We start from the raw sequence: 27,882 nt of genomic DNA, 5'->3' as shown, positions 1-27,882 counted from the left end.
ATGGCGGCCAATGTGGTACGTGGAAGTCCACAATGTGATATGAAACAATGGTAATCATGATATTTAGAGATATTAAAAACGTGGCAATTCCATCGGGCTTGTATTAGCCCGGCCAGCTCAGTCTGTAGAGCACTAAACTCTCACCCTCACGGGCGGCGGTTCGAGCCCCACTGCCCCACTTTCACACTTATCATACACATCTGGGGTTGAGTTAAGTGATATAGGTGTCCTTCATTGAAATACAGTCAGTCTAAGGATGTTAATGTTAATTTTTGAGGCCATGGGACATTGGTGTTGTATTGGATTACATCACAATAAGCATATTTTTCCCAATATTTCGACCATTTACATCTATGGAAGCATACAAGAACTACCTTTCCTTTCATCATGATGTAGTCCAGTATAACACTGTGAATTACAGCTTCACAAAATGACAGTTTTGAGGCAACAACTGATACATAGGAACATTATAAATGTCACCAAGACTGTATTTATGGCAGGGTCCTTATGTAAGATTTCATGCCTGTTTTCCTATTTCTGTCTGTCACTGTGCTGCTGGTGCTTTATCCAGCAGTGTTTAATTATATATGAGCACAGTTTGAGCACAGGCGTCAAAGAGGAAACCCTACTCATTACCAAAATCACTCTCTAGTTTTAATGTCTTCCCACGGAGGGGACGGACTTATTTTATTTATCTTATTTTATTTTATTTCAGCTTTTGGTTAACTGTCAATGGGTCAATTTTATATTGAGGTTATAACAGTAACAATTGTGATGTGAGACATTAAAACTCTTGGTCTTTTTTATTTCATTTACAACACAATATAAAAATGTTTTGATTGTATACTAATCTGTTTTTTTTCCTTTTTCCAGACTGAATTGCTAAACTAGTTTAAGAGCTGTAGCCTGTCTTTTCTCTGGAAACAGCCAAGGGGGAGGGAGGAGTTTAAACAAAGGCCCACTCGACATTAAAAAAAAAAAAAAAAAAAAAATGGAGGCTTGTGCAGAGAAGCCATGGTGTCCTGCTCCTCACACTCTACATGCTGCCATTTCTACTTCTAAAGCCTTCAAATAAGACAACTACCGACAGATTCTACTCTTGGAAGCTTCAAAACATTGTCATATGGGGTTTGTATGTCAAAACTACTCATATTAATCACGTTATTTTGCTGTTTTAGGCCTAGCTCTGTGCTTATTTTTCTTCCCCTGTCTCTGACACTCACAGTGCTGCCCCTGCCTGCACTGAACAAAGATAATTACTCAGGAAACATTTCGGCCAATCACGCGCGGCCTTGTATCTTGCCTGTGAGGAAAGCGACCAGTCAGGATCTGGCTAACATCACTGGGGCCTGATCGCCTTGCCTGAAGAGCGGAGCCTTCCCCGGCTGAGGGCTGAGAGTGTCCTCCATGTTTTATAAGTGTTGACATAACAGTGTGTCAGGCAGCCATGCATCCACAGAGGTAAGCTCTGTCTTTTTTATCTCAACTCTCTGATAACAACATGGCTTCCTTCTTGTTGTTGTGGTGACTGTTAGTTTCTCATGATGAATGTGCACACCTTAAAATCAGTTTAGTGTGCAGGAGGAGGAGCTGGGGTGGATTGGAGGCCTTGCCAGGCCTCTCTGTTCCACAGTGCTGAGGAGGAGGGTGGGGGGTTGGGTAACGACTCTCACCCTTGCTCTCTCTCTGTGTCTCAGGGTCACATGGGTGCCCCAGACAACCAGGCTGCCATACAGGAGGCAGAGTGGACCATGGCAAATCCTTTTCCTTTTTTATAATGCAAAAGAGAGTTAGATTTAAAAATGGCACCCACATCTCCTTTCTGTTGTGGCAGTCTTGTGTTGTAGCCTGGCAGAGAAAGAATGGGGGATGGGCAGTGGAGGAGGAGGGGGGGGTATTATGTACCCTTTGTAAGTGGATTGGCTCTGTGCTGTTTTCTTGTGTGTCATGCCAGGCCAGGGAATAGATGCGTGGGGCAACAGATGTGCTTGTGAGGAGGACAAGGAGTGCAGGACATAACTGAATACTGTTTTTTTGTCTAATGTTTTTCATATCTATGTCAAATAAACAAATGATTGTGAAACTGAAGAAAACTTTGCCTCGGTACAAATGGAACAAACTGGACTGAGGCTGGACTTTCTACACGCCATGCTGGTCAAATGTTGACCCACATGAAACAAACCTTTAGTCAGAGGGCAATCCTCTCTTTCTCATTCTAACTGTAAGAAATAAGATGTTGAGAGACAAGTTACCACTATTTACAGCCATAGGCCCTGAGTTTACAGCCCGGGGCTTCGTCAGCTCCACGGCAGTATTGTGAAAGTGCTTCCTCCCCTCTCTGATCCTCAGACAGTGGCCATTTTGTGTTCAGAGAGGTCTCCTTGGGAGAAATTCAGGCTTCTCTTCACAAACCAGACAGCAGGAAAACAACATGAGACTCAAGGTTTTTATGTGGTGTGTGTGTGTGTGTATAGATTTCCTTTGCAAATGTCTGAGAGTAAGGTTTGGCTGTGTTTAACTCATCTGTTTGTTAGCATTCTTTTCTACTTTCTGTTATAGTACTGTGGGTTTTTCCCATTTTTAACACATAAAAGAAATGTCATGGTTGCATAAGATATAGATACAAAACAACAGGTTTTGTGTATGTTCTGTCCAGATTTTGTATAAGAAACTACACAAAGGCGAGGCAAGTATTTTAGTAAAGCACATTTCAAACAGAGATAGGTCAAGCTATTCTATATAAGTGAGAAACGCATGTGAGCAGGTGCATACAGGTGTATGAAAATTAGTGTTGCTTAAAGTTTTGAAACAAAAAGAACGTGCCATGTATTTCTCAGAACATATGAAGGCTGTACATTGATTTACATCATTCATCACCATTTTTAGCAGTCTCAACTGTGTGGGGGAGACAAAGAAGGTTTTGTTTCTTCTTGTGGCTTGGTGCATTTCATCTACATGACAGCCAGAAAATAGTAACGTTTCAAATCAGTGTTTAATCTTAGACCAGTTCACTCTCTCTGTAAAACCAAAACCAAAAGTTAACTTCTACGGCTAAAAATGCATGACTCCACAGTGCTTAAATGAGCATGCAATATAAATGTTACATTGATAGTTAGAGATGTCAGTGCGTAACATTATGGTGTTGCAAACAAATCCTCTGGGCCTCTTTCTGAGCCAGTGTATGTAGCCTATAAACAGGACGGCAGAGTTTGACTAGCACAGCCACCGAGTTATGCATCACAACCACAAATATAATCTCCCTGAAGGCCTTTTTCAAGTCCCCACTGGCTTATACTGTCATAATCAAGAAGGGCAAGCTAAACTTAAGGAAAATAAACCGTCTATTGCAGGGGGAAATGTCTGCATTGCACCAAAAATGCATTTTAAAAGGACGAGGGGAGCCTGCACACTGTGATCCGTGTGGCATAGCACAGCCGACCAATAATGTTCCACCCTGTTGGCCCTCCAGCCAATTGCAGCTGCAGTTGAGGTTAAAGATTGACAATCAGAGGGAGAGCAGCAGGGAGAGCAAGGGCCTTCTGGAAAATTCCACAGCCATCTTTGATTCACCCTTTACAGCCTTATATAAAATCCAGGTCAAATCTTTCTTTTATACAGGATATTCTGTGCATACTAGCAGTATACTTTATTTGCTTATTAAGTGTTGGGAATTGTGGTAAAACAGGCATCTTGATGTAGTTAAAATCGTTATTTTTATGAAATGTAGGCAAGGCACTTGTATCTTATTTTAACTGTTCTGTTTTGTCGGTCTCAGGAAAAGCAAAAGCTAATAGTATGGATTTTTTTATTTGTCTGCACGTGGCTGTTGGTCTTGTGAAAGCAGAATATATCTTGTCATTTTACAAAACCTAATAATCTTTCAGGGGTTTAGTTCAGCAGGGTGAGCTGGATGTTTTCTAGTGAGTGGTATTAATCCTAAGTGTTTTCAATGCCAGTTCCAGTGTAAAGAGCACAATATGAGGTTTGTATTGAATACCTTTCCTGGATTTCCATATAAAGTGATGTTTTTTTTAAAAATATTTGTTTGTTTCATTTGAAAAAATTGTGTATTCCTACAGGGATAGAGAATAGCTTTGCCAGGATCTGTGTGTGGTTTCACAGTGTTGGTCTCTCTTTCTTCAAAATGAAATCTTCAAAATGAAATCTAATTATTCCATGACAGCAGCATTCACCGGGAAGGAGGGAAGCCAAGATCGAAGACATTAAAAAAAATGGCAGAGAGAGAGAGAGGGAGATGAGTGCTTCTCACTTTGCTGGATTTTCTCGCGTCTCCCTCTCTGTGTTTCTCCTCTATCCCTGGGATCCACTGTGAGGGTTTTGTCTTGACATAGTCTTGTTTTTAAAAATATTGGACTGTAATCTCCACACATCTCTCTGGTCCTCCTGCATGGATGTGCCAGTGCCTGAGTCTGAGCCTCGGAGTGGGGGATGGGGGAGAGGGGGGAGGGGAGCAAGCTGTGGCCTCCATTTTCTGTGACGAGAGAACCCTGCTCGTCTCTCACAGGAGTGGAATCTAAAGGCACTGACTCAGTGTTGTTTCCTTTTTGTCCATCAGGTACCACTTGCAGAAGGGAATACTGTCAGTGTTTTCTTGAACCTGGGTCTCTCTGGAATATATCCCAGAATCTGCTGAGGATTTATTTGCCTAACTCTCCTTGTGTGATGGATCATAGCTCCTGATCTGAGAATGCCCTTTGGATCAGCATACTACAGCATTTTTACTATTGGTCATCTTGTCTTCCTGGCAGTTGCAGTAATGTCTTATCATTGGCATTAAGTGTGTATATAATATAAGCTTGTGGCAGTTTATTCAGCAGCTCTGGGCTGCCTGGTGATGGCGAATGTTCTTCTTTTTTTTCTCAGGGCTGTGGTACACGTAGCAGAGCGACTTGGCTAACGTTTTCTTATTTTCATGTGGGCCTCGTTTGTTCACTCAGTCCGGAACAGGAAGGCCCCAGAGGGGTTGGGGTTGGTGTGTGTGTGTGAGTGTGTGTGTGTGTGTGTGTGTGTGTGAGAGAGAGACTATTGGCAGGCTGAAACAAGATACCCATGTGCCATATTTTTAAAGAAACTGTGCTCTTCTCGTGTCTCTCATTTTTCAGACAGTACAAGTTATGAATAGTTTCATTTTGATAAGCTATCTGTGATTACCAGTTTTAATGTTGAAATAACAAGGAATTTATTTAGAATATCGTCGATGGTTGTGAGTAATAGTGTTGGCTCTGTAGGGATTGGGGGTTTTTTGTGTTTGGTAGAAATAAGATCTTTAATCACTGTTAAATCTCTGGATTGTGAAGCAAACATCAAAGTTGACTTGTTCAAATGAGTATAGTTTTAGTAGCTGATGTGATCACATCTAATCTCTTTTAGTGTTGGGTTTGTCGTATCTGATTCACTAAAGCCTTTAGAATATGTTTGGTAACCTCCACATGCCTATCAGTGAACTGACATTTGATCATCGTTGTGTGGAATGCCTCTTTAAGGGTGGAAAAGGGGACATGAAGAACATTCCTTTGCTTTCAGAAGAGCAAAACAAAAAAGCTTATCCCACAAATGTGGTTGACCTTTGAGTTGTAGCCTGTAAACCCATCATTCTAGCTGGAAACCAGAGCTGCAGCCAAAGCTATGAACTGGTCAAGTGTGTGACCTGTCAGGGGTCCTTGGGAGGGTTTTCTCCTCAGGGCATGTGAATAAAAGCTACATCTTTGGAACAAGGCCCTCTGTTGCTCTAACAAAGGAGGAGCCACATACTCAAAGACCTTCATTTATAGCAGGACCGTCTTTATTCTCTTCCTTTTTCCTGCAGAGGAAATGAGATGAGAGCAGGTCTGGAGACCTGGGAAATTAGGCTTTTCCAGTGTGTGTGCGCCTGTTGGAGAGGGTTGTGTTAGCTTTTGGAATCATTTACAATCTATGGTTTTATTTTTGTATGATATTAACATTGGCCTGTTTACATCAGATTGTAAACACCTCAGGAAAAAGAGGCCTATATTTTGAGCTATGATTGGAGCAACTCCAAACTTTTATCTACCTCAACTCCACATTTATTTGAATATGTTCTAAATATGTGTGGTTCATAAGTTACTCATTGTTTACCAATGGGCAGTGATATAAACAAAAGCTTCTAACATATGCCTGTGATAAAGATTTAGGCCAAAAATATTTTTGACAGACCCTGTTTTGAAGCTTATTAGAAGGATCTCTTGCTATAGGTTTCCAAGAATGGGCCCAAATCCACGGGGTATGTAATCTTCTTGTTACTGAGGGGGCTTGAGAGGTGGCAGAAGCATATACTGTTAATTGCCATGAGACACTGTCCCTCCAGTAGTGTGGACCAATCCCCTCTGGCTTTCTTGTTACTATGGGACTATTCACCATTTGTCATAAACAAAGCACAGAACAAAGATCAAGACCTAGTCGGACTAAAATCTTATAGCTGCAAAGTCTCTTTGTGGACGGAGGTGCAGGGTAATGTCATTTAAATGGCCCGATGTGTTGTTGTGAATATCGGCTTGTGCTTAGCAGAAAGGAGCGTTGCCATGGTGATTGTTACCATCCTCTCCGTTGGAACATAAAGAACATATTCAGACTCGTTTGTCACTGATACAATGTAAAGGATGTGAACTTCGTACCACAATGTCAGATGTGCTGAAATCCAGTGAAAACAATAACAATGGAAACCTGCAGAATCCCTGTTGACAGATCCACTGGGACCTGGGTGCCTTGGGTGGTGTTCCACTTGTTTACTGTTATGCTGTTGTGGTTTCTGAACACCCTTTCTGACTTTGTGTTTGCCTCTCTTTCTGTGTTTCTGTGTGCTCTTGTTCGGGGCTCTGCAGTCTGGCTGAGGAGGAGATAAAGACAGAGTCTGATGTGGTAGAGGGGATGGATGCATCTCTACGATCCAAAGGTAAGTCTCTAAGGCCGAGTACCTCACATTAAGAGTCAGACATCTGAGGCGACTTAGTTTCAGAGAACGTAGAGGTTATTTACCGCTGGTTCTGAGGGCAGTGTAATGTATTTTGTTGGTCTCTTAGGGCTATACAGATAATCCCTTATACATGGCTGCCTGCCTGTTTGTGTCAAGTATTAACACAGGGTCTAGTTAGTATAGCAGAAGCCCTCTGGCCGTTTGTCATTATTAAGTATTTGTATTATCAAGTATGTGTTAAGTGGCATCTACTATAATTGCTTTTTAGATCAGTGTTTTTTCTGTCTGTTACAAATATTAACACTATTGTGACGACAAAATTATAGAAACTCAACACTCAATTTATTGCCAGATTGCTCAGTTGAAAACTGAATTGCTTTAATTTGCATGTTCTCCCTTGGTTTTTCCTCTGGCTCTAAGAATGTGGGACAATGGGAATGATGTTTTGTGATTTTTTTTTTTTGGTCATTCTCTTGGTTTATTCTAAGACTAGCCAAATTGCTGTCATACCAGTCCCATCTTTTAACCTTCTTAAGCTTGTGTAACATGTTGGACTTGAGTGTGGTAAACAATACAAGCCTGTCTGGTGTTGTGTGATGGATGACCTGATTATCTTTCTGTGTCCAGTCCCTGATCCACCGGGGTCAGCAGAACGATCAGTGGCACCACAGAAGAGAAAGGTGTCGAGCCCCACTCATTCCTCCAATGGACACTCTGCCTCAGACACCTCCCCCAGCCCTCTCAAGAAAAAGAAGAAGCCTGGGGCTGTCAACTGTAACAATAAAGACCAGGTAAGGGCTCCAGTGTACTCATTTCAAAATCTGGTATGTTCTCAAAGGCTGTGGAGTATGGTTGGGAAAGGAGATGGCTCCAAAAAAGAAATCTAAAACAAAGACAATATGACAGTTCTGACAATATAACCCAGGCAACAATTCATCACATTTAGACAGTCTTTCCTGGAAGGTATTCATGATGATAAGTGCCATGATACATGATAGGTGCCACAAATAGTTTCTGAAGCTATTTGACCATCCACCAAGCCTTTTAACAAACTCTGCGGTGATTAAAAAAAAAAAAAAAAAAAAAACCTAGTGCAGGGCAGTGCCATAATGCTTGTGAGAACATGCCAATTTTGGTTGTGACTGTAGTGTACAGATTAAGATTGGACCGACAGGTATGGGTGTGCCCTCCTGTGAGAGTGGAAATGTGTAGGCTCAGTCATGATTGCACGGTAAACTCAAATACACTTAGAATTATTATTATTATTATTATTATTTGGACATTTTGGATTTTTTAGTTTTTGATGACTCTGGAAATACGACATCAGTTCATTTCCAATTATTTTGCTGTATTCAAATTCTATGATTTTCGTACTATGAGGCTCTGATGCAAATGTTTTTATTACGGGCTTGCCAGACTAATGTAGTGCTGAGTGATTCCCTTTTGTCCTTTAGCCCCATGTCGGCCTTGCATGATGTTAAAAGATAATTCTAGCCTTTTTGACGTCCGCATAGCTTATGTCTTCCTGATAGGTTTAGAATATATCCTTTTTATTTTCTTGAAAGGGTCAAATAAGTGACAGTTGAATTTTACCACTCCCGCTACAGATAAATTAACACCAAGCGTTTATTTAGTGTAAGCTCAAGGTAATTTAGACTGTGAAACCAGAGGCATCAGCTTCTGTTTATCCAATAAAGTAGCATCCGTAACGTACCAGTTGGGTACTTACCAGATGACCATGCCGCATGGTTTTTACTCTCAGGGGAAAGACTCAAAAGTCTCATGCCCTAAAACCTGTTCGGTTAGTTTTGTTTGACTCACAGTTGAAACTGTCACATGACCATATGTTTAAATAGCTCACACACAGTAGACAACAAAACTGAGTACACCCCTGGGAAATATCGCTAACATGTTAAACAATGGGCCTCACAGCAAGAAGGTTCTGAGTTCAAACCTGCCTATTGGCACGGACTTTACATATTCTCCCCGTGCCTGTGTCAGTTTCTCCCTGATACTAAGGTTTCCTTCCGCAGTCCAAAGATATGCAGATTAGGTCAACTGGTGACTTTAAATTGCCCATAGGTGTGAATGGGAGCGGGAATGGATGTTTATCTCTGTATGTCAGCCCATCTGATAGACTGGCGACCAATTCAGGGTGTACCTCCTCTCGCCCCCTGTGCACTTGAGATTGGCTCCACATGAACAACATTATAAAGTAATCCGTGACCATGCCAGCTTTCTCAATACTAGCCTGGGGTGTGTCTAATGGAAGGTATGAAACCAGATTTTGAGACTTCATAAAGATGGGTGAGGGTACAAGACCCATCAATAGGCAACTGAACATAAGCTGAAACACAGTCGCAGTAGTACTGGTTTGGATATAGGAACAGTCATATTACCGATAACAGAATACGCAGTGGATGTCCTTGAGAAATGTCAGCATGCACAGTTTGCTATTTACACAACCTTGCATTGGAAAAACACAAGAAGATGAGTCAGACTTGGGACAAGAAATATCTTTGAAATTGGTGCTTAAGTGACTGTTCGGATAGTTTGAAGGACATTGCATGAAGTCAACCCTTATGGATGGCATCCGAGAACAAAACCACTGCTCACAAAACTGCAAGATTAAACTTTGCCAAAGAACATTAAAAGAGACCTGATGAATGTTGGATGAGTCCAGCATGTTTAGTGTGGATCTGACCAGGACTATCACAGTGACTGCACAGTGCCAAACGTGAAGCATGGGGGCGGGAATGTGCTGATATGGGGCTGCATGAGTGCAAAAGGTGTAGGAGAGATGACATTTATAGATGGCTTCATGAGTGGAAGTTTATTTACACAAATACTGAATGAAGAGATAACTCCCAGTTCCAAGAAGTTTGGCAGGAGGGCAAATTTCCAACATGACAAAATCACACCAGCATTTAAAAAGAATGTTTTTTTTTAAAGAAGAACACTATGACCTGGCCAAGTTTAGCTGAATCCAACAGAACACCTTTTGGAGTAGTTTGAAGCAGAAGATAGAACAACAAAACTCTCTAGCAAAGAGCAGCTGAAAAGAATCATCCACGAGGATCAAATCTGTCATCAGAAATAAGGGCAGACCTACAAAATATTTTAAAAAATTGAAGAATAGAATCTCACTAATGAAGAGTGTACTGACTCTTGTTACAGCTAGTCCTTAAATATGGACCTTTAATTCTAGTATAATTTGTCAAACATTTCTGCTTTTCAAATGAGCTAGTTTCATTCTGCTTGGGCTTTTGCTAAAAAATAAAACTGTACTAAATGGACAGAATTTGTGATTAACATTTTAGAGATATTGACAAGGGGTGTACGGTTTTGATGCATACAGTATTTGATTAAGTCTTGTGTTGGGTTCACTGTCTTTAATGCTCTCTATACTGCTTACCCTGCTTACCCCAACTTAATGCTACCTTGTTTTTGTTGCACTGCACCTTTTTGTGTTCCTGCGTGTTTTTTTGAAACCTGCCCCCCTGTTTCTCTTGCCTGCATTTCAGTCAGAGCTAAGACATGGTCCCTTTTACTATATGAAGCAGCCAGCACTCACCACAGACCCTGTTGATGTTGTACCGCAGGACGGCAGGAATGACTTCTACTGCTGGCTGTGCCACCGCGAGGGCCAGGTGCTCTGCTGTGAGCTCTGCCCCAGGGTGTACCACGCCAAGTGCCTCAAACTACCAGCCGAGCCCGAGGGCGACTGGTTCTGTCCAGAGTGTGAGGTATCTCACTGAAGACGTGTATTGTGTGTGGGTGTACACAAATGATTGTGGGACTCAAGGCACAATCTTGCTTGCTTAGTTAACAAATGGGGTGTCAGGCTTTGTGCCGTGAGCAGCTTCAGTCAGAGAAGGGGGAAGAAATGAATGAAATCACCTTCTTTAGTCTGAGGTTGATCCAGAAACCTCTCTTGGCTCTCAAAGACACATGGTGTGACACCCCTGCAAGCATATCTGATAGCTCACACTGTAAGTTTGCGAGATGTTAGAGGATTAAAGTTTTAATCTGCTTCTTAACATTTTGGAAAATTTTCTATGCACGTCTTTTAATTGGCACAATTGTGAACATCTAAAATTTGTACAAGCTAAATCAAAAGACAGCAGATGATCTAAACCTCACAAAAGCTAAGATTTATAGTATTTATTGGAATATCTGTGTTCAGTTTTTGCTTGATGTTTGTTACTTTCATTACATTTCCAGTTATGTCATTAACAATTTTTGTTGCTGTTGCAGAAAATAACAGTTGCCGAATGCATTGAAACCCAGAGCAAGGCAATGACAATGCTGACAATAGACCAACTGTCCTACTTGCTCAAATTTGCACTCCAAAAGATTAAACAGCCTGGGGTAAGACTTTTTAAGATCCTTTCAGTGCTGGTTTGAAAGGTGTCTTTTAATATCTCTCTAAGAAATAAAAGTCTAAGAAAATGTGTTGTATTCAAACACAAAAGTCCAGAAAATGAGGCATCCAAATCATGGCTAATGCATCTGTTTCTTCTATTCTTTCTTTTTAAATATTTGTCTGAAATGAGCAGACTGAGCCTTTTCAGAAGCCTGTGTCTTTGGAACAGCACCCAGATTATGCTGAGTACATCTTCCACCCCATGGACCTGTGTACTTTAGAGAAGGTAGGATTATTTATTTTACTTGCCTGGCACAAAAAAAATGGTCAAAACAGAATGCACAAAGAAAAATACAAAGATGTCTTGCAAAATGCTCAGAAGCAATAAAACAGAATATATTAACAGATGATTATTTTCTAAGTGTCTTATGTTTAATTGTATTACTTTGACTTTTTTCATAGAATATCAAAAAGAAAATGTACGGCTGCACTGAAGCCTTTCTTGCTGATATGAAATGGATCTTACACAACTGCATCATCTATAATGGAGGTAGGCAACTTTGACATATATCAGAAAACACCTGCTAATACAAAAAAAAGAGAAAATATCAAGTCAGCCCTTGTCTTTATTCCAGGTAATCACAAACTAACAGCAACTGCGAAAGTCATTGTCAAGATTTGTGAACATGAGGTAAAGAAGCTTTAATTATTGCTCAGTAATAGCAACGTTTCTGTAAATGTTTCTAACTTGGAAATTAAATACGTTTTAACTGAAAATCTTCGTTATTCAACTTGTATTTTAGATGAATGAGATTGAGGTGTGTCCAGAGTGCTACCTGTCTTCATGCCAAAAAAGAGACAACTGGTTTTGTGAGCCATGTGTAGGTCTTAATGTTACCTTCAATTCCAGATTTAATCAGTGTTTATTCATATTGTCTTAGATTACAGATCTGTGAAGCTGATTTCTTTTTGTCCCCAATAGAGTCAACCCCACCCCCTGGTCTGGGCTAAGCTAAAGGGTTTTCCTTTCTGGCCAGCAAAAGCACTTCGGGAGAAGGATGGGCAGGTAGATGCACGCTTCTTTGGGCAACATGACAGGTGAGGTTAACCTTTGACCACTAAGGAAAAAATTACCTCCTTGTATTAGGACTGTTTGACCAAAAATAAGCCAAGATTCTGATGTGTTATTGTACTTTCACGCAGGGCCTGGGTCCCCATCAACAACTGCTACCTCATGTCCAAAGAGATCCCTTTCTCTGTGAAAAAGACAAAGAGCATTTTCAACAGCGCCATGCAAGAGATGGAGGTCTATGTGGAAAACATTCGCAAGAAATTTGGGGTCTTCAACTATGCACCCTTCCGCACTCCCTACACACCCAACAACCAGCTACAGATGCTGTTGGACCCCTCCAACCCCAGCGCTGGGACAGTGAAGACAGAGAAACCAGATAAGCTTCGCTTCAACTTTGATATAACAGCATCTCCAAAGATGGTCCTCAGCAAGAGCTCCACGCCCAGTGGTATGAGTCGGAGGGTCTCCATGACAGACATGCCTCGGTCCCCCATGAGCACCAACTCTTCCGTTCACACAGGGTCTGATGGGGAGCAGGACATGGAAAAGGCCAGCAGGAATCCTGCCTTCCACTACAGCACCGGAGAGGAATCAATGGACTGTTCTGGTAAATAAATAACAAAGTGCCTATAATCAATATTTTTATGATGCCAATAAATCAGATGGTCCTGTGAAAATGATGTGACGGTGTGAAAGAGGTTCTTTGTAGTGAAAAAACGACACAGAATTATCAGCTGAATCTATATCTCAGTTTTACAGTGACTTACTTTCTCATTGTCGAGCTGTCTAGTATCTATGTATATAATGTTTTGGTTCGCTGTCATCGCTTTCAAAGCTCCAGCAAAAAGGCTCTGAAAACCCACCGCACACTAACTGCTCAGCACCAAACAGTAGATAGACACAGTTAGCAGCTAAGGATCCTGATATTTCCCTTGGAAGCTGGTGGGAACCAAAAACTGCTATAAGAGAGTGAATCTTGTTCGAATCTATGTTTTGCGAAGTGGCCAGAAACACAATTGAAAATGGATGATAATGTTGTTCTGTAACTGCTGGATGTTTAAAATGGGTAACTGTTTGCAAACAAATTCACCATATCAACTTAAAAGGTGACAATAGCTCAGTATTATGTTCACATCTGCTTCAGCTGCTCCCAGGTGACCAAGTGCAGGTCTAAAGTCTTACAGAACCCTAGTTATGTAGTCTTGAGTGGAGTAATGCTGTTTTTAACCATTTTACCCAAATATTTAAGATGGAAGATTTAGATTTTTTTTTTTTTGATTACAGCATCTCCTGTCTCTGGAAAGATGGGTCCTGCAAGCAGTGTAACAGGCAGCCCGAAGCCCTTTAACCCTGGACTGGTGCCCAAGCAAGAAAGGACCGCAGGCACAGGCAGCATCCTCAATCTCAACCTGGGTCAGTTCCAACAGCACAAATGTACTGTATTTATGATGTCATCATCATGAGAGCTGATACTCTGAAGAGAAATCAAGACCATTTGCTCTGAAATTGAACATTGACCTGTTCCTTTCAGATCGAGTGAAGGCTGAAATGGATCTGAAGGAGCTGAGTGAGACTGTGCAGCAACAACAACAACAACAACAACAACAACAACAACAACAACATCATCAGCAACAGCAAGCAGCGTCAGCAGTCGTCCCTGCCCCAAAGAGACACATCAGGAGCCTGGACAAGACTATTGAAAGCTGCAAGGCACAGCTCGGTACATATGCAATCACTCTGTGCTTTGGCACAGAACACTATTCTTGTACTGTTCATCTGGTGCCATGTCGCTTCATGCCATTTGCAAGACAAGTTAAAATTTTTGATACAATAAGTTGTGAATGTCATGCCAGTTTGCCTGTTTTTAGATTTCAGATTAGATTACCTTTGATTAAATTTCTCTAGATGTGGTGAATTATGAGGAATTTAACCAAAACACGGGGCAGCTGAAACATGTGATCTGACACTGTGTGACTGCTGTTGACTGGGATTAGAGTTGTGAAACAGTATGTTTGGCAACTACCTAATAACCTTTATTTCACTGTCTCTGACACAAAGTGTTACAATTTTTGAAAAAGATATAATGAAGAATGTATGTTTCTCCATGCAGGTATAGATGAGATATCTGAAGATGTGTACAAAGGTGTGGATCACAGTGATTCTGAAGACTCTGAGAAATCCGACTCAAGTGACAGTGAGTATCTGAGCGACGAGGAACACAAGCCAAAGAGCTCCACCCAGGATGACAGAGACAAAGCAGAGAAGAAAAGACCTAAAGCAAGCACGGACCGAGAGAATAAGGAGGGGGCAACAGGGGCAGGGGATAAAGCCACCCCTGAACCCCTGCTCAAAGAGAAACAGGGTAGCAATGGCCCAGATAGGGACATCCAGGACAAGCCCAGAACACTGCAGTCTCAGCCCCTCACTGACAAACCCAAAGCCCCAGAGGAGGGCAAAGCAGCAGCTGCTACATCGGTGGCTGAGCAAGACTCTGATTCTGAAAGAGAGCTGGTCATTGACCTGGGCGATGAACATGGAGGCCGGGACTCAAAGAGAGCGAGAAAAGAGCCAGGGGCCTCTACTGCCAAAACTCTCAAAGAGTCTAATGTTGCCAAGTTGGAAGGTGAGGCCTTTGATATGCTGGATCCATTTTCTCCTGTGATTCTCATTATGACATGTACCTCAGAGGGACAATGTGAAGGAAATAATAGCCTTATGCCACTTAGCTTCTATCTCTCAACACTTATGGGTATTCCTAAATAATTTCAAAGTCTGCAGCTGACACATCCATTCCTTAATTACATTTTAAATTCTAAAAAAAAAAATCCTGTTCCTTGAGGACAATTATAAACTAGTAGACTCTACAAAGAGGGCTTTAAGTCCAACTCTATTTAATCTGCTTGAGGGCCTGATTTAGAAATCCAGCATGCCTCCCTCTTAAGGAGCAAAATATATATATATTATATTTTTATGTTTATGTTTATTTTTATTTTTTTTTATTTATATATATATTTTTCTACCCAGGTAAATTGCCTTCATCTGCTACCGCAGCAACACCATCACGGGAAGCTGCCTCCAACCTGAAAGACTCCTTGCAACCGGCTATTACAGCAGCCCTCAACCTTGTGTCCACTGCAGCTTCTGGTCAACCCAGTGCCACCACAACTACCAGCGGACATACCAGTTCTCCCTCTCCTGCTTCCACCTCAGTCTCTGCAGCGTCCCCCGTACCTGCAGCTGTAAAGAAACAGCGCCCTCTACTGCCTAAAGAGACGGCCCAGGCAGTGCAGCGGGCAGTGGTTTGGAATCCCACCAAGTTTCAGACGTCCTCTCAGAAGTGGCATATGCAGAAAGTGCAGAGGCAGCAGCAGCATGGAGAGCAGTCAGCAGCGCAGACTCAGGGGCAAACACGTAGCCCACAGCAGTTGCAGTCACAACAACAGAACTCCTCCTCCAGTACCCGCTATCAGACCAGACAAGCAGCTAAGGGTATATACTTCGGCATAATCATTCATCTGAGGATTCAACTTAACATAATAAGATAAAATGTGTATTGAAAGATGTATAATTTTCCTTTTTTTCACACCTTTTTCCCCTTAAGTGCAACAAAAAGACCCGCCTCAGAATGCGTCCTCAGCTGTCCAGATCACATCCGGTAGCTCTTCTTTCATGTCAGGAGACTTACAGATCCCCACAGTGTCAGCTGATGTGGCTGCAGATATAGCCAAGTACACAAACAAAGTAAGTTAGAGTTTGTGAAATGAGAAAAGGACTTCAGCAATTTAACTTTGCATACCATAGGCATGATTATCCCTATGGCACCTAATGTAAGGATAAAATCATAGAACAAATGTGCCAATTAAACCACTCTCTTCACTTTTTTAAAGTGATAGTAGTTAAAACTGTGGACTAATATCACGTTTTTTGGCAAAACTTTGCAGATTATGGACACAATAAAAGGGACAATGACTGAAATCTACAATGACCTTTCCAAAAGCACATCAGGAAACACAATTGCAGAGGTAAATACTTGCATACACACAGGGGCTTATTAATGGTTCATAATAATACTTGTAAGACTTAAGGGGTTATAATCACTGCACATTTTTGCCACAGATTCGACGGTTAAGGATAGAGATTGAGAAGCTCCAGTGGCTGCATCAACAAGAGTTGTCAGAGATGAAGCACAATCTAGGTAAGTTTTCTGCTTCCAGCTTACATCATTACACCTCAAAGAATTTACGTGCCACTAAACCAGTCTTTACCTGATAATCACGTGATTACAGAGGTTTCTTTTCAACATGTGATATGAGTTTCAGGTTATTTGTGTTTGACTTTAATGCAGAACTGACAATGGCAGAGATGAGGCAGAGTCTGGAGCAGGAAAGAGAACGGCTAGTAGCTGAGGTAAAAAAGCAGATGGAGGTGGAAAAGCAGCAGGCAGTGGACGAGACCAAAAAGAAACAGTGGTGCGCGAACTGCAGGAAGGAGGCCATCTTCTACTGCTGCTGGAATACCAGTTACTGTGATTACCCCTGCCAGCAAGCCCACTGGCCGGAGCACATGAAGTCGTGCACGCAGTCAGGTAATGTAAACATGCTCATAATAGATAGGTGGCTTAAGAGCACTTGTTTCAGCGAACCTTCCTCATGCTGTGTTTGCTCACCATGAATACCTCTCCACTTAGTACCTGATTCATCTGGTACCTGCTCATTAGATACTGAGACAAAACTAGAAGGACATGTAGGACATGTGGCGCTGAGGTTGCATCAATTAGATCTGAGTGTACGGTAATATATATGTATATTGTGTTGTCTCCCATTAGGCTGGATTCTTCTCCTGTCATGAGGCAAATCTGAATTGAAAATTATTGAACTCTAGTGACTGATTTTTTATTGGGTATTATACAAAAACATGATTTGTCTGACACAGTTCTAATCTCTTACTGATTACTGATTACACATTGAGCATATAGGCTGTTGCCTTTCAAATAGAACTGTGCCCTTGGATTTAATAGGACAGTTATTTTCTCTATCCACGCATACATTATTCTGATGCGAGGCTCATTCTTATTCAGGTGGGTTAGTTGATACCATTTCTGTGTTTTGAGATAAGCAAAAATGTTCTTTATAGAATTTTTCTAATAATTCACCTTGAAATTCGAAGGCAGCTCTGCTCTGGCTATATTTGCACTATTCAATGTCAGATGTAAAATGAACATGAAATCATCTCCAGTACAGTCTGTCCTCCCTGTCCCTCTGCCTATAAACTCATCCCCATGGTGTCCAAGCCCCCAACTCCCTGCAACCCAAGCACTCATTTCTTCAGTGGTCAATATGATGTACCATAAGTACAGTGTGATTTTACATTGATACATACATGGAGATTACCTCCTCATTGTGTTTTGTAGACACAGCCATGCCTTTTATCCAACCTGTGGCATCCAGATTCTGCAGACACACAAGCAGCTATGTAGTGTCCAGGTTCTCATTTTCTGTTTTGCTTTTCCTTCCAGCCACAGCTTCGCAACAGGAGCCAGAGGCAGAGCCCAACTCGGACCCTTCTATCAAATCATCAGGTCACTCTCCTGCCACACAGACCCTGACCTCGGGAGCAGGATCCATATCAGACAAAAGCAACTCTCCCACATACATGGACAAGAGTAAGGACAGTTCTGCCGTTACTGTGACCTAACTACTACGCTACAGAAACTTTGGCAGATTTAGAAAGGTCGCTGTAGGGCTTGTGGCGTCAAACATGTGGCGCCAAACCTGGTGCTTCAAGGCCTGCACCTCTGTGACAAATCACTTTGATTTTCCATTCCTGTATGAACACCCGCTTGGTTGACATTTTTGGTTTATTCCTCATTCACAGTTTCCATAAATCTGTGTTTAGGTGGATTCACTATGTGAAAGTAGTCTGTCTTGAGAAATAAAATGTGAGTCTGTGTGTTTTTATACTGTAGTTTTATGTTATAGCTCTGTTACCACTTTGTTTCCAGTCTGAGGAAGATTGTATCATCCCACAGAATATTTGCTGCATTATCCCTTTCAATGCTGCTCTTAAGTACTTCATGGCAGTTCTGTTTTGTTGACTGCTCTCCATAGTATGAGACAAAAAATGTTTAAACAGCCATCCACATCTGATATTCATTTATCATGGGTCCATCAGAGGTATTTTGAGTTATGCAAGCTTCACCTTTATTTTTTTTAAACCATGTCCTCTTCAAATCAACTGAGGTATTCTGGGTAATGCAAGTTTAAACATTGTGTCTTCAGCCATGTCCTCTTCATGTCAGCGGTGACATTTTTGGTTCATACCAGTTTTGTATTGTAGTTCCACATTGTATAGGCTGACATAAAAATATCTGTGATTTATTAAAAATAACTAAAAAATTTAAACTGTACATAGGTTTTGTAAGAAGAAAACTGAACAATATTTATAGTGTTATATGTTTTTATAGTATGTTTAATGAAATCACATTTCTATGTGTCTAAAAAAAAAGTTATTTGAAAATAAATTACTTCACATGAATGTCAGCGCTGAGCAAAGTCTCTGTTCAACCGGTTATCCAAAGCTGATGTAAATCCTGGTCAGACTGTGTCTATGTACTGGGTAGGTGTAAATAGAAACTGCATTTTGGCTGGTTATTATTTCCTGTGAGCATGTATGTTTTGAGCTTGTCTCGTTCTTGTTTACATATTGTACATACAATATATGGACTTGTGAAGAAAAAATAAAACTGCTCTGATCAGTTTGGTGTTTCTTGGTTTGATGTATCCTTGTGTAATGTAAAGTGGTGAGGATTCAAACCTTCACCACGAACTGAAAATTATTTACTCTGATTAACATTACGTCCACTGTACCTTGATTGACTTAGAAATGTGTCAGAAATTTAAGGAGTCAAAAGTTTTGAAGTCCTTGATCTTCACAACTTCAATGAAGGTGCCACACTGCCTGAGTACGTTAATCGACATTTGTGGATGTGAAACATACCCAGAAAGATCAGCAACTGAATTACGGAGGAAATGTTCACTTCCATCCCACTGACCACGACATCCAGCATCAAGTAAAATAAATCAGTCTGCGCATTAGCTCCCATTTTCCTACTGATAAAGCACTGCACAACCGTTCAAATAAATAAATAAATACTATGAAAAACAAATGTTGAAAAAATGTTTCGCTGTCTGAATGACAACAATCATAACCATAATCTATATTTAGCCTACTTCTTACCAACGCGTGAACACTCTTGAAAGTTGGACAATTTGACTGGGATTTTGTGCAAAGAAAAGACATGCACCTATAAATAATTAAAAAACAAACACATAAATAATAATAATAATAAAGGAAAAACATTTTGTAACTACGTTGTTTTCCGCTTGTGACAACTTCCCGCGAGATTACGAATCAGCACGGCAAAGAAAATGGAAGGTTGTGCTAGCAAGCTAGCAGAGCGAATGTAACCCTAACTGGAAAATTGTCGTTTATATTGAAGGTATGATCTATGTTTTCCCTCACAGTGTCGGTGTACAAGTGTGCAACATTTAACTCTTGTGCTGGTATCTTTGGAGATCGTTAGCCTCCCTGCGTATTGCTTTGTTTAGCTGGTAGTGTAGCAGCTAGCGGGTATCTAAACTAGCTACAGAGAACAATGTCGGTCGCCATTAGAAACAAGAATTCTCTTTTCCCTCTACAAAACAATTCAGGAGTGTTTGCAAGGACGTTTCGTTTGTGCGCTACTTCAGCCGACCGAGGTCCGAGAGTGAAATTGGTTACGCCTGCTGTTTCGTTTCTGTTTCGCTTAGTGGTGTCAGTAAAATATAGAATGCAGGGACAATGTGGACAACCCACTTACTTCTCATCTCAGCTGAAAAGTGTCTGGAATGATAAACCGTTTGTACCAGGTCTATTTCACTGTGTGGACACCAGAGCTAACATTTACACCAGTTACTAATTGTTAGTCATTTTTTATAGCAAAATTGCCAAAAAAAAAGCTTCTCAAATCTGGGGATTTGCTGCTTTTCCATTAGTTTTAGCCAGGTGTGCCTAAAAAACCAACAACGTCTTTGGTTATAATGTTACATGCCATTTGTGATATATTACATTGTGTTGACAGGTTTTATTTTGTCCACCCCATTCAAATCAGTGAGGATAGTCAAAACAACAGAAACACCTCCTTGTTGAATGCATCACAGTTTAATAGTACTGCAGACTACATCCATGGTGATCATACAGTTGAATCAATAGCATTGTAATGCAGTTTCAGTAAAAACTGAGCATTATAACATGGGGGTAAGATTGATTACAGGACTGTTGGATTAGATTGCATTAAATTTACCTTATTGCGTATGCAATAAACTAACAACTGAGTGTATAGTGTCCACTATTCACCGCCCTCCGTTTTGTGGCCCAGGTTTTGTAGAGGGATTCTCAAAATTTAGTTCTGTTATTTAAGTTTATATTTGTTGTTTCTTTGTTGTGTTGTGTTTTATCAAATTCCGTTTTTTCTGTGTCAAGCAAATAACAGAGTAAGTCTCAGGAAAGGTAGTATTCCATCATAGGATAACTGTAGCGCTGCAACCCTGCAACAATTACTTCACAGTTATCAATATGTCTGACTTAATTGTTTACTTTATAAAATGTCAGAAGATAGTGCTCTTCATAGCCCCTAAGAGGGCATGTGATCATGGGTTATAAATGTGTGTATACACTCAGTTATCAGTTTATTATGTGCACCCTGCAAAAACGAATGCAATGTCGATTACAACAGTCCTTAAGTAAATCTTACATTCATGAAGATTATAATGTTCACTACATTTGTACACATATTAGAGGCAAGAGTTTTTGAGAGTTTGTGTTTTCCTTCTCGAATTTACATTAGGAAGGTACATGGAGAGACAAGGGGAATGACCATTTGCTCGTTCTGAAAATTCATACATTAAGGCCTTGTCCAGCTCACCGAGAGTTGACATTCCTTTAAGCTTATTTATTAACAACTTTTATCCTCTGTATTTTGACAGTATTCTATTGATGTCACCATGGACCCAGTGGAAAATAACAGCGTCACAGATGATAATAATTCAGGTAAAACAGATTTCTGTGAATTGCTTCGGTGGACAGACTGCAGCTGTAGATGACCATGAAAGAGGTAGTGTTTCTCATTATGTTGATTCTGGGTGTTCCTGTTTTTCTATAGAGGAACGACAGAGCCAGACAGAAGAGTCCGAGTCTAGTGTTAGGCCAACCCTGTCACAGGTGAAGAAGTCCTGGGGCTTCAGGCGTACAACTATTGCTAGAAGGGAGTTCATGGAAGAAGTCGGAGACCTAACACACAGCCCTCCACTTGTACGGAGAGGTAGAAGTCGTCGAACCAACCAAACACGCCAGACCACTACAGCGACTCAAGCTGCCCAAAAAACTGCAAGCGCAACGAAGAGTGTAATAGATGAGCTCGAGTGGTCTTCTCCGTCCTCACCTGCGTCAGAGGAGAGCAAGCCAGCTTCAGAAGCTTCTGCAGGAGGGAGCCTTGACCCCAGCTTATGGCAGGATTTTGGATCTGCCTTCCACACTGCCTTCTCACTGCTCGGCGGGAATGAGGGCTTGTCAATGGACATGCCAGGTGCACTGGCAGCCCCTGACATTGCATTGGAAGCTGCTGATGCCATCGAGGCCCTTCCTCCACGGGCCATAGATGAAACTGAGGTGGCTGATAATATGGAATCTGCTGATGACGTGGAAGTTTTGCCGCAGGGTGCTCCTGAAAATGCGGCAGGGGGAGAAATAGATGATGTGGTGTTGATCTCTAGTCAAGAAGAGGACAGTGATGAAATGACTCTGATACAGATTAAGGAGAAGTTGGCATCTAAAGCCAGGCAGGGAGACGCGAGAGGTAGAGGGGGGAAAGGCGGAAGAGGAAAGGCCAGAGGAAGGGGTAGAGGCAGAGGAAGAGGTAGGGGAAAAGGGAGAGGAAGGGGCAGAGGGAGGGGCAGGGCAGTGGAGCTTCAATCAAGCACTGGAGATGAGGTGGACAGTGACGATGACGTGATGATTGTTAATGGGGCTGAGCAGCAGAAGCAGTTGCAAGAGGAGAAAAAGGGAAATGATGCACATAGCCCTGCTGAAATATCACCTTCTCACTCTGATATCACTCTGAGTCCTGCGCAGCAATCAAGCTCAGACTGCATAATCATAGACACTGATTTAGATCATGTTACTGATGTAACCCCTGGTCAGTATGATGATGCACCGGAGGAGGAGGAGGAGGAGGAGAAGAAAGACGATAAGGATCTAGGAGAGTATTCAAGCATATCAGATACTGAGGGTTATGACTCCAATGCTCTGTACTGCATCTGCCGACAGAAACACAATAAAAGGTACATGCTCCTTTCTGGTAACAAGATCTGTTGGTGCTGAGCTGCTCTTTCGGAGCTTTGCATACCTGAACCATCTGTCAGTTTCGCTTCCTGATCAGTGCTGTATGTTCACTGCTTCTTCTAGGTTCATGATCTGCTGTGACAGTTGCCAAGAGTGGTTCCATGGTGACTGCGTTGGTATCAGTGAAACACGGGGCTGTAAGATGGAGAAGAAAGGGCAAGAGTATATCTGCCCTCCTTGCATGGCCAAGAAGCAGCTTCAGTCTGAGCCTTACCCTCAGCCTGAGCCTGAGCCTGAGCTTAGCTTTTCTGAATGCTTGACACTAAGTCCCTCTGGTGAAGAAGGGGAGGGGCGTGAGGAGCAGCAAGCCCACAAGGTTAAAATTTCATTTGGATTGCCAGTAACCTCCAGATGGCTCATTGTTCCTAGTCACAAAGAATAAAAATAGCTGTCCAACTAGTTTGCAGCTGTAGTTTTTAGGTTAAATATTTCTCACTCCCATGTGACAGTAAATGTAATAAATCAACACAGTATTTGTATTATTAGTGAATGACTGATTTGCATGAAGGAAGTGTGGTCTCTGGGTCTAAGATGAGAATCGGTTTTCAGGAGACTGTAATGGAGGAGGAGGAGGAGGAGGAGAAGGAGAAGGAGGCTCCTGCACTGAGGCCAGAGCCTGAACCCAGAGCTGACATGGAGATGGAAAGCTCTCTTCCCCTGTGCATTGGGCCGGGGTGCTCCAAACAAGCCCTGCCGGACTCTGTTTACTGTGGCACCGACTGCATCCTTCAGCACGCTGCTGTCACTATGAAGACACTCTCTGGACCTAAGGTGCCCAAGTCCAGAGGACGAGGACAGAGAAAAGTTGCCACTGCCAGACCCGCTGCAAAGGTAAGCAGTTTAAACATGGAGACTGAGACATTTAGACAGATGTTTGAGGTGAATAGGTTATGTATTTTCTTGTTTGGTCTTTTCCATAGTTTGTCTGATTTTATGTGAAACCACTGTGTAAAACCCAGAGCTTTAAGTATCTTTAGTTTTGACCTGAGTAAATATTTTTCATCACAGGGTCAGAGGCCAGGTAGGATGTCTAAGAGGTTAGCAGGAAAAGCAGAGGAAGAAAATGAAGAGGAGGACATGAAGGCAGATGATGGAGGAAATAAGGAGGCTGCATCTCCCTTAGCCTGCGACCCCAGTCTCACCGAAGTTCAGGCCACTTCCTTACCATCATCTAAGTTTAACACAGCGTGTATGTACCATTCACTACTCGTACACATTCAAATCATACAGCAGTTCAAACACAGAGCATAAATTGCCTCTATTGGCATTACAGATATTCCTCCCTCTTTGAATCATTGCAGTATGTAAAACAAGCATGCGCACACACACACATACACACACTCTCTGTCTCTCTCTGGGATGACTGATAAGTAGCAGGGGTCAGCAGTGGGTAAGTATGTTCACTTTTATAGTTCCTTTGATGAATCTAAATGTCCAAAAATGTTTTTAAAACTTGACTAGTCAGGATTCCAGTATTCAACAAAACACACTCATTTAAACCAGTCTCATAACTGGAAACAGCTGAATGAGCAAAACACCGACCGCGCGCGTGTGTGTGTATGTAGAGGTTACTGCCGGATAGGCAGGGTGCATTGCAGAGTTTGGTATCCATGTGTTCAAACACTGCTTCCGTGTTCAGTTTGTCTGAGGTCGTTTTGTAAACTCAAAGGTTCTCACTGAAAAACATACATGACAATCACTGACTGAATGATGAACACGAGTTCGAAGAGGCTTTAGCTGGTAAAGAGGAAGGCTTAATACAATGACACTTTGGGCAAGGGTCTCGTATTCTGGACACACCCCTCATTCTATAAAACTAAGCTGCCAGCCTTAAGAGTATGACGAATTCCTGAGAAGTACTTGAGAGTCAAGGTTTAGGGTCTGTTTCTCACGGTAACTTGCAGTTCACATGAAGCATATGTTTTTATGTGTTCATTTCTGAGCCAACAGGAAGATGTTCACATATTACCAACATTTTTCATCATTGTAATAATTGAAGCACACTTTTTTTAATTGTCTCAAAAAAAAAACCTTACGAACAGTCAGTTTTAAAATCAGATACTCCAAATCATTTGAACTCCGTAACGCCCTTTTCACATGTGTAGGCATTTAGAGGCTGTGGCCTTGTTCAGACCTGGCATTGATATGTGTTTTAAGTGATCTGATCACAGGTGGACAGCTCTAAGAATGCATTAAAATAAGTCTCCATGTGCACCTTGAGTGACCAAGTGTGATTGGATCAGCAAGTGCAGAAATGCACTTCCTGTGCATAGTCTACTGGAAATTTAAAGGAGATGTTCCTTGGCACATTCCAGGCAAACCAAATCACCAACATCTCGTTTGCGTGATTTGAGAATGAGAACGAGTTCGTACTTCCACCTAAACAAAGGACGTCAATTCAATAGGTAGTTCTTCATTGCGGCCCAGGACGCATTGGCATACACACTACTAAAAGATTGTGGCCATATGCAGTCCAGACCACCTACAGATGTGGTCTGAGTAGATCTCAATGCGTCCTGGGTACGATCACACCTGTACTTAGAGCACGTTAAGGCTAGGTGAGAACAGGGACCCTGTGATAAGATTTTTTTTTTGTCAAACTCTGTCAAGAACGTACCTTGAAGCTCAATTAAAAGACACTACTATTAGATGCCAGGATGTTTTTTGCTGAAGGGCTTTGCTAGTTACTGGAAAGTGGTGGTTATACATAGATTAAAAGTAAAGCTTTGCAGACTTAGCTGTGCACACTCGATCATCACACAGGATCTCTTGCTTGGAGGCATCAAACTGTAACTCCCACACGTCTAATCTTTCAGAACTCCTGAATACCAAACCTTATGGTTTCAAAGTCAGAGAAGTACCACGGTGTTGAAGTGCCAGGGCGTAAGGATGCTGACGCTTTAAAAATGTAGGGTTCATTTTGAAACTGCTGATGCCTTATGCCTCCACAGCTGATTTATTTTGGTGGCTGAAAACTTAATGTGAGTAAACTAAACTAATTGCTGCACTCTGTATATACATACAACATATATACATAAAGCGTTTTACAACTTTTCTTGACCCTTGCTCAGACAACTTTCTAGGTATGAGATACCTGGAAAACTTCTCTCTACATCAAGTCTCTTGATGCTGCAACTTACAGTGCCTTAATCATCAACTCACAATACACAAGCACACACACACTTGGATCAGTCGTTACACAAACACACCATTATTAGATTGGCAGGAGGAGGAGAAGGAGTTGATTCCTTCCTTCTGCAGAGATGCAGAGGGGACTTGAGGATTCACCGGTGCAGATGCTAGAAAGAGGATCCATCTGGACTCCACCCACCAGTGTAAAGGGCATTTGTTGTCACATTCCTATGAAGTGTCAGTGGGCCTCCTTCACTAAAGTGCTCCATCCCTCTGAGCCTCTCAGTGTACCGCAAATGAAGAATACATCCATACAAAGTCTAGGGATGAAGGATTTGTGGGACTTTGGTGGAGGATAGGCATCTTTTTAGTAAGTGAGTGTGGGTATAGTGTTTAAGGAAGGCTACTTGATCTGCTTTTTTTTTTTAAATAGATCAAACAGTATGAATGCGCCCATGATCCTGACATTTTGAAGCCCTGTCCCCTTCAGTTTTGCTTACACACTCACATATGCATCCACGTGTCTTCATATATTCATACAAACAGTCAACAGGAAACATTTCTTTTGCTAGTTTTTGTAAAAGTAATACTTTCTGTGCTTTCCTTTGAGCACTGACACTTATTTCAAACCATTAAAACAAGTGAAATTTCTAATTTGAACAAAAGAACAACTTCACCTTACTTTCACTAATACATTTCATGAACAAAAGTATAAAGCCTAAAGGTAAATACAACAGACGGCAAATTTTCTTTTTGTTACACTTGTTCATTTTTTACAGATACACATAAGCAATATAATGTTTGTTCAGTGAGCCAAACAGTCCACATTTCTGTATTCTTGCAGAAATGCATGCACTTTTTTTCCTTCATTAACTTAAACATAATAACAATATAAAAAATACTAAAAAATGTTACAGATATAACCGCAAACTTGGCTGCTAGGTAAGAAACTTTAAATAACCCTGTACTCTACCCAAAAAAAGACGAAAACGAAGAACTACGTATTAAAGGTTCCCTGTGGAGTTTTAGACCTCTAGTAGCACCGTGGAGCTTGTTTTGTTTTCCTTTTTTTTTTTTTTTTTATAAGAGGGAGTCCTTGTTTTCTTTGTCTCAAGCACACATATGATGATTCACATACATGCACACGGGATGGTGCAAACCACAGTCCGACCAATGGTTTTACACTATTCCTCTGGTCACCCGGCAGCAGTAACACGCCAAGATATGCTGTAGAAGACCGGATGTAAATAATGCTGGATTTAAGATATTTTTAAAAATCAGCTTTGCAAATGTTTGATGAGGAAGGAAATGCATTTGTTAGGCCCCTAGGATACACACAGTGTGTTTCGGTGAGTAACACTGAATGTAAACATAATTTTTCTTTGTTTACAAGAAAAAAAACTCCACAGGGCACCTTTAAGTATGTGATGTGAAGGCCGCAAAATTTCCACATTTTTCTACATATTCATACAAACACAGACAACAGCAACCAACATCTCAGCTTTGCCATATTTATCATTTCTGTGGTTTCCTTTGAGCACTGAACCAGGGTCAGCTTCCACTCCCCTTTTCCAAACCTGCCCCAACCAACTAGTCAGCTACAGTGCAATTTCAAACTAATTCTGTGAAATTCAATCTTTAGTGATAATGACCAAGTCATTAATATGTCAGTTATCATGCAACCCAGAAATTTTGGCATCACTACTAAGTCTGTGTTGACATAAGGTAGAAGCCAAATTTGACAGCTAGGATCTTTTACAGTTTAGACCTGCCCTTCCCCTTAATTAGAAGATATGCATGTTAACTATGTCACACATGAAGTGATGGTAGCAAAAATGGGCCAAGAGATCCAGCTCCAGCTTGTTTTATGATGCAGAAGACCAAGATTGGTGGGCCTCATTCCGATTTTATTTAGCTCATTTA

General features: G+C 41.4%; 2 protein-coding genes across 8 annotated transcripts in view; both read left to right on the top strand.

The window, feature by feature from the left end:
* The first annotated feature begins 874 nt into the window (after nt 1–874).
* On the top strand, nt 875–19,144 carry LOC121199448 (protein kinase C-binding protein 1-like). Of its 6 annotated transcripts, none has more exons than XM_041064186.1 (21): nt 875–1,128; nt 1,226–1,461; nt 6,861–6,931; nt 7,580–7,743; nt 10,555–10,698; nt 11,210–11,323; nt 11,512–11,604; nt 11,781–11,868; nt 11,954–12,009; nt 12,122–12,199; nt 12,301–12,416; nt 12,522–12,997; nt 13,675–13,803; nt 13,922–14,110; nt 14,501–15,013; nt 15,415–15,879; nt 15,992–16,131; nt 16,332–16,412; nt 16,507–16,585; nt 16,736–16,975; nt 17,906–19,144. In XM_041064186.1, the coding sequence occupies exons 2-21, from the start codon at nt 1,448–1,450 to the stop codon at nt 18,082–18,084; spliced, it is 3,429 nt and encodes a 1,142-aa protein (XP_040920120.1). In that variant the 5' UTR covers nt 875–1,128; nt 1,226–1,447; the 3' UTR covers nt 18,085–19,144. The 6 variants fall into 6 exon arrangements, with proteins under 6 accessions (XP_040920120.1, XP_040920075.1, XP_040920085.1 ...); XM_041064141.1 differs by having other exon boundaries at nt 10,477–10,698; XM_041064151.1 differs by having other exon boundaries at nt 875–1,132; nt 10,477–10,698.
* A 668-nt stretch (nt 19,145–19,812) lies between these two features.
* Nucleotides 19,813–27,882, top strand: part of si:ch73-181d5.4 — a 28,522-nt gene continuing 20,452 nt past the window's right edge. For both annotated transcript variants that reach the window (XM_041064128.1, XM_041064121.1), the window contains exons 1-6: nt 19,813–19,888; nt 21,414–21,477; nt 21,590–22,766; nt 22,891–23,143; nt 23,377–23,658; nt 23,836–24,016. In XM_041064128.1, the coding sequence (XP_040920062.1) occupies nt 21,432–21,477; nt 21,590–22,766; nt 22,891–23,143; nt 23,377–23,658; nt 23,836–24,016 (1,939 nt within the window). In that variant the 5' untranslated portion in view covers nt 19,813–19,888; nt 21,414–21,431. The remainder of the gene's footprint in view (nt 19,889–21,413; nt 21,478–21,589; nt 22,767–22,890; nt 23,144–23,376; nt 23,659–23,835; nt 24,017–27,882) is intronic.

The sequence above is a fragment of the Toxotes jaculatrix genome, chromosome 2 (genome assembly GCF_017976425.1).
Source record: "Toxotes jaculatrix isolate fToxJac2 chromosome 2, fToxJac2.pri, whole genome shotgun sequence".
NCBI lineage: Eukaryota > Metazoa > Chordata > Actinopteri > Toxotidae > Toxotes > Toxotes jaculatrix.
This window is presented reverse-complemented; position numbering and strand designations above follow the sequence as displayed.

Bases quoted from the DNA above. Each gene is read 5' to 3' on its own strand.
- LOC121199448 (XM_041064141.1), top strand. The intron at 6,932-7,579 runs GTAAGTCTCTAA...TTCTGTGTCCAG, and splicing joins TGCATCTCTACGATCCAAAG to TCCCTGATCCACCGGGGTCA. The intron at 12,200-12,300 runs GTAGGTCTTAAT...TGTCCCCAATAG, and splicing joins ACTGGTTTTGTGAGCCATGT to AGTCAACCCCACCCCCTGGT.